This window comes from Ixodes scapularis, unplaced genomic scaffold (genome assembly GCF_016920785.2).
Source record: "Ixodes scapularis isolate PalLabHiFi unplaced genomic scaffold, ASM1692078v2 PGA_scaffold10__122_contigs__length_95168666, whole genome shotgun sequence".
Classification (NCBI taxonomy): domain Eukaryota; kingdom Metazoa; phylum Arthropoda; class Arachnida; order Ixodida; family Ixodidae; genus Ixodes; species Ixodes scapularis.
In genome coordinates this window covers 32,893,257-32,899,256 of record NW_024609836.1, presented here as the reverse complement: position 1 = coordinate 32,899,256, position 6,000 = coordinate 32,893,257, and the positions used below count along the sequence as shown (strand labels likewise).

The 6,000-nt window shown below is 52.0% G+C and overlaps 1 protein-coding gene across 1 annotated transcript in view; it reads left to right on the top strand.

Annotated features, from left to right (window-relative positions):
* The first annotated feature begins 4,215 nt into the window (after nucleotides 1–4,215).
* Nucleotides 4,216–6,000, top strand: part of LOC115312641 (arylsulfatase B-like) — a 54,833-nt gene continuing 53,048 nt past the window's right edge. Inside the window, exon 1 of the mRNA XM_042288516.1 lies at nucleotides 4,216–4,314. Within this exon, the coding sequence (XP_042144450.1) occupies nucleotides 4,216–4,314 (99 nt within the window). The remainder of the gene's footprint in view (nucleotides 4,315–6,000) is intronic.

Below are 6,000 nucleotides of genomic sequence, written 5' to 3'. Positions count from 1 at the left end.
TTGGCTCTCTGATATCCTTCTTATTTCCGCCGATAAAGCAGAATCTAATGCAAAACGTCCCTGCCGTTTCTTTCGTCTGCCTCGGCCTTTTTAACACAATCAAATTGTGACTAGGTCAGAACCAGCCGAGTATCGTTGTCCACCCTCGGGTGGATTTTGCCGCTGGGCACTTCTCCCCGATCGGCAGGATAAAATAATTTTAATACTGTTTTCAAAGTAGTGACAATTGGCCACGTAGACTACCGAAAGAGTCGGTGTGGTCGCCTTTCATATATTAGCAAGACTGAGATTAATTCTGTTTTTATAAACAGAAATAAGAGTAATGTCAGGTTGTCAGTATTGAGTGCAATGTTTTAAGAACGCGATGGACTCCAAACTTCCACCGTACACAATCATATGTGTCACCGTCGATTCGAACACGCACCTTCGAGTTTGCGTTCATAACTGATAATCCTGACCCTGACGTCAAGGGTAGGAACCATAAAAGAACGTCGCTGAACGCGCTGGCGTTCAGCGATGTTCTCAGAAGCCCTGGCACGATCCTCTCGCTTGGAAGTCTGTCATGGCAGCTCGTGAGTTCATGGACCGTGAACCGCTTTAACTCCAGAACCTCTGGAACCATTATGTCGGAAATAGCACACCCTACTGTTCCTAGTCTCGCTCAATTAGGATGCCTTCAACCTGGGGCGTCGAAATGGGGACGGGAAGTGAAGCGATCCCCCCCCACAAAAAAAAAAAAAAAGAGGAGGCGTTTAAAGAAGGAGCATTGGGGAGGGGGGGAGGGGGGAGGCGATCGCTCCAGCCCCAGAGAATAGCCGACAAGGAGGATAGAAGGGTAGGAGAGGGCATGACGTCGGCCGCGTAGCCTCCACCAAGCCATGCTCCCTTGACGCCCGCCTCTTTCTCATTTTTATCCTTACTCGCCTCACTTACCATGCCAACGTGACCACATCACGTGACCGTAGCTAGCCTTCATCTTGCTATTGGGTACTAGAATACACCACAGTCTAGCCTTCGATCGGATAAAACCTAACGGACGGAGCGCGCGCAAGCCTGCAAGGAGTCCTTCTACAATCAACCATCAATCTCACATGTGACATGTCACACGCACCAATCGCCAGAGAGATCTGCGGTCACGCTGGGCACAAAATCGTTTAAACTTTTTATGACTAGGCTTCACCAATATTGCAACGTGCCCCCTCCTAGTACTTATAACCTCCTTGGTCGGTGACAACTCAGAAGAGATGTAGAATCCCCGCCCAGAAACGCCATGCGCCCACTTGAGGTCCTCCGCCGTCGAGAAAAGACTTGCGTAGACGCGCGGCTTTTTCCTTCCTCAAAAGACGTTTTTAGGTCAATGCGTTAATTATTCATGCCACTCACAACAGTTAGGAGCCGTCATTGCCAACGAAACGAGTTCACTACCAAAAGAAAAGTGTCTTGTCGAACGTGCAGTCTTCCACGTGACTTTCTGTCTGAAACGCTGTCTAAAAGGCTGTCTTCTAGCTGAGGAGAAAGAAAAGTAGCAACATTCTAATTTCTCCTAAAAACAAACAACAGTAGATTAATTTAGTTTGGTCTAATTTACGAAAATTTTGAACCTGTTTTTAGTTTAATAGGCTTCTTTGCCAAATTACATACGTGTATCATGCGGGTATCGGGTATGTTGAAAAGGAAAATTCATACAATTTAAACTTCAGGTGGGTCCTCATAGCTAAGAGAGTGGACCTTATTATTCAATCGAGCTGCAATATCGGCACTACAATGAGCAAGAATTAGAAAATGCTACGCCGTTTTCACAGATACTTTTCGGGTTTTGACGGATTTGAAACTCACGAAGTCATCGACATCGCCATTTTCGGCTGCCTTCCCGTCATGGCTTCCAACGTGTTGACAGCGGAGAGTGATTCTTCGGATTCTTCCTTGTTGAGAGAGCCTGTTACATACATCTTCACCGTCGGCACCAAGGCACCTCTACGAGAAACAGAGGAGCGGCTGGGTCCTCAACCGCGTCCAACGGCAACTGATTATGAACGCGTCAAGACGCGACACGGGAACCCCGCCCTTACCGTGGTTGAGGCATGCAAGGCTGTCAGCAAGCTGCTTGCAGTTGGCGTAGGGAGTGTCCACGAGATCACGTAGGAAGCTAAAGGCTCTGTTATACTCCGACGTAACGCGTGCGCGCGTGCGAGCGCGTCACAGCGACGTCACGTCGGTGAAAACTCCACGCTTTATACTCCGGCGTCGTGGCGTAACCGACGCGACCAGCGGGGTTCGACGCAGCCTGACCGCCTCGACGCCAAAATGGAGCCTGCCGTATTCCGCGCCGGCCGCGCCAGCGACGCCGGACCAGGATGCATCACGCGCTGGCTCCCGGCAGCCCTCACGCGGGAAGCGCGGCGAATACGAGCAATAGCAGACGACAGGAGCCCCGCTCCGTGTGGCGTCATGTTTGAAGAATCAGACTCGGTCGTCGAGAAGCTGATCAAGGGAATTCGTCCACACCCGTGTGTCTACGACACGAGGAAGCTTGAGTACCGTAGACCGTGCGCTTGTGAAAGATGTACCGCATGTACGTTGACCGCCTACGCTTGCGCCGCAGGCGGTGCACCAACAGTGCAAGCGCGAGTTTTTGTCGTGCAAGGTACGTCCATGCCATCGCTCGAACTTGGTGCTCAAGAAGCGCGAGAATTTTCGCCTGCTATTCGAAACGAAAAGGAACCGGAAGTGGCGCACTCTCGCAGGAAACGTGCCCTCGTAGTCAGATTCTGCGCATGCGCCGCGCAGGCGGCCCACCGACGCGCGCCGCGGAAGCCGCCAGGGCCGCCGGAGTATAGAGAGGGCGAATTTTTCACGCACGCGGCGTGACTGACGTGACGTAGACGACTTCGGCCAGCGTTCGCTTGCGCGCGCGTTACGTCGGAGTATAACAGAGCCTTAAAGCGCGAAACACATGGACGGCAGAGTCGTCCGATCCGACGTCCGATCCGACAGTCCGAACGCCGCTCCGAATCGCCGCACGCGACAGTTTGAGACACACGCTTCCGACCTTGCATGCGACACGACGATCCGTTCGGCTCCGCCCAGGGGATCCAGGCTCTCCAGCGGAGGTCCGCGTTCACAGATCTGTGGTCCCAGATTGACGGTTTAGCTCACACGAGCAAACTGAGAAGCTCGTTCTCGTTAGCGCGTGCATTCTTTGCCGGGGCCATCTTCCTCGAATGGGTCGGCGGGATCCACGCGTCCGGCTTCCCGTCGCCCGTCCCGTTTTCTGATTCGTCCCGCCATACCCAGTACGTCATCATGACGTTCGCACTAGTTGTGCTGTCATTGGCTGGACGCATCCGACAATCCGTCCGCCGTGCGAAACTATCTGGCGCGTTGGACGCACGTCTGATCGCCGATCCGACGCCTGAAGCGACCAAATTTTTCGGAACAGGCAGTCGCACTGTAGGATCGGACGTCGGATCGGATGGATTTTTCGCGCATGTGTCTCGCGCTTAAGACAGGGGATAAACTCCATGGCCCACTTCCGACACTCTCCACTCCCTCTCGGAGGCGCCCAGCAAGCGTAGACAAGAGGTGGCGCAACGCCAGGAATGGGGGACTTCGTGTTGTGTGCGCTCAGTTCGTGCATACATCGCTTCTTTTGCCGGAACGAAATCCCCACGGTCGAGAAGATAAAGGTCGAGTTCCGCACAAGCACTAACTCCCTGTGCAGGCGTGGACTGTGCGCCGTGTTCTTCGCGACATTGGCTTCAGGCGTGATAAAAGAGAGTGAAACTCGCGTATGATCAAGCGAGAGGACATCGTCGTGTGGCAGCAGAAATACCTGCGTGACATCGCGCGTCACAGGCAAGAGAGTCGGCAGATTTTTTACCTGGACGAGACAAGAGTGACGGCAGGGCACACTGTCTCGATGGTGTGGGTTGACACGACCGTGACCACGTCCCACCAAGCCTTCATGCATGGTCTGACGACGGGCCTCAAGCAGCCGTCGGGGAAAGGCCAACGCCTGATAGTTACGCACATCGGCAGCGAAAAAGGCTTCGTCAGTGGCTGCTTGGATGTCCTCGGCGAGAAAAAGACAGGCGATTACCACGAGGAAATTGGCGGCAACTGATTCGAGAAGTGGTTCGACCAAGTTCTTTGAGACACTACCGACGGGGAGTGTTGTCGTCATGGACAATGCTCCTTGCCATTCTTGACGCCAAGATGACCAAGAAGGCGCTTTTCGACATTGTGGCGCCGGTCAAGCCACAATTCTTGGAGTTCCGGGTGGATGCTCCTGCAGAGAAGGCTGGCTGCGTTGTGGTCAGGATCCCACTATACCACTGTGAGCTAAACCACGCGGAACTCCTTTGGGCTGAGATTAAGAACGGCGTTGCAGCCCGGAACACCATCTTCAAGATCAGCGAAGTCACTCCTACCCAAGGTTTTGAAACGTTACTTCGTGGTCACCGATAACTTCCGAAAACGACGATCTTGCGACGAGAAAGTTAAGAGTATTCACAGCCTGGCCTAAGGACAATCTTGACAGTATACACTCTATTGCGGCGAAGGAATGTAGAAACATGCGGGCGCGACGTCATCAGTGCGGCTGTTCAATCGGCTAACCCACGGTGTTGCTCGCGCGCGCTACGATAAAGCTCGCTACGACTTTGTGTTTCACAATCTCGCTGGAATTCGAGCAGCGAGGGAGGTTAGATGATTGACATCTCGTCCCGCGTGAGGCCGTCGTCGGGTCACTCCGCAAACTTCAGTCCCAACTTCGTGTTTGACGAGTTAGGCGACCCTGATCGAAACGGGCAGATGGGGGGGTTGAACCCAGCATCCTTGGGGTCCTGCAGAGCTAGCTTTCGCTGCGCGTGCTTCCGAGCTGGCGAAGCTGAGTTTAGAAGCTCCGCCTTCTGCTCGAGCTGGCTGGCTTCCGCAGTGCTCCGGTTGCGCGTGCCTGCGAGTTCACACTTGTGTTAGGAAGGAAAGAGAGCTCGCGCTGAAGGCACAGCTTCTTGTGGGTGAACGTATAGCTCACCCGGCCACCAATCACCCTAAAAAAAAGAGCAAAAATGGCATGCACGATGGCGTTGTAAATGGCGTTGTACCTTAGGAACAGCACATTTGCTCAATCATTTTATATTAATTTGCTTTATGGCTTTATTTCTCAACGTTTTGCCAGAACAATACTTGTTTTCATTCATTCGAACGCCAACGAAGGAGAGCTGAGTGGGTGTTAAGATCCGGCTTTATCGCGTGATAATCTGACGCAATCGGTGACGTAGAGATTGACGTGACGCATCATGGAATGTCTTTAAAAGTGGCAAAGTTAAGACGCAGCACACAGCTCAAGCATTTACTTCATTTCATCGGCAAAGGACAGTACAGTAAGTGTGCTTATGGCGAATTACAAGAGAAAGAACATTATGGGTCCGCTGGTTATTTATTTAATTACCGTTAATGGCCCACCTTATCTAACCTAACCTAACCTAACCTAACCTAGCTTTTAAACATATAGATTGGGTAGGTTGTGTTTTAGCATGTGTGAATCAAAGATAACGCTTGATTAGCACAAACATTATTACTCGTCCCACATGCGCGTAAAGAGCTGATATTCGAACACCAAGTTTTATAGCCAATTTTAGTTTCTCGGTTAAATACTTTTTTGAAAAGAACGGTTTTTTAGTTTTAAAGGACTGAAACTTCACTGATATGGTACGGCGTTTTCCAGTTATAAATGAATTTAAACGGTGGGCGCTCACAATCTGTTCTCGTGATATACTAAGCGAGGCGTATTCTGAAAGTTTCCCTATTACCTTCCCTTCCGCCTGGGCCCACGTTTCGCCAGCGCAATCACCTACACCAGGGGTGGCCAGGCTGACCCGGCCTAAGAGCCGCAAACAAAACCACGAAACTTCCACGAGACGCAGGGGGCCGGGGGGGGGGGGGGGGGGGGGGGGGGCAAACTTATGCACAGAGCAATAAACGAAACTCGAAATACTT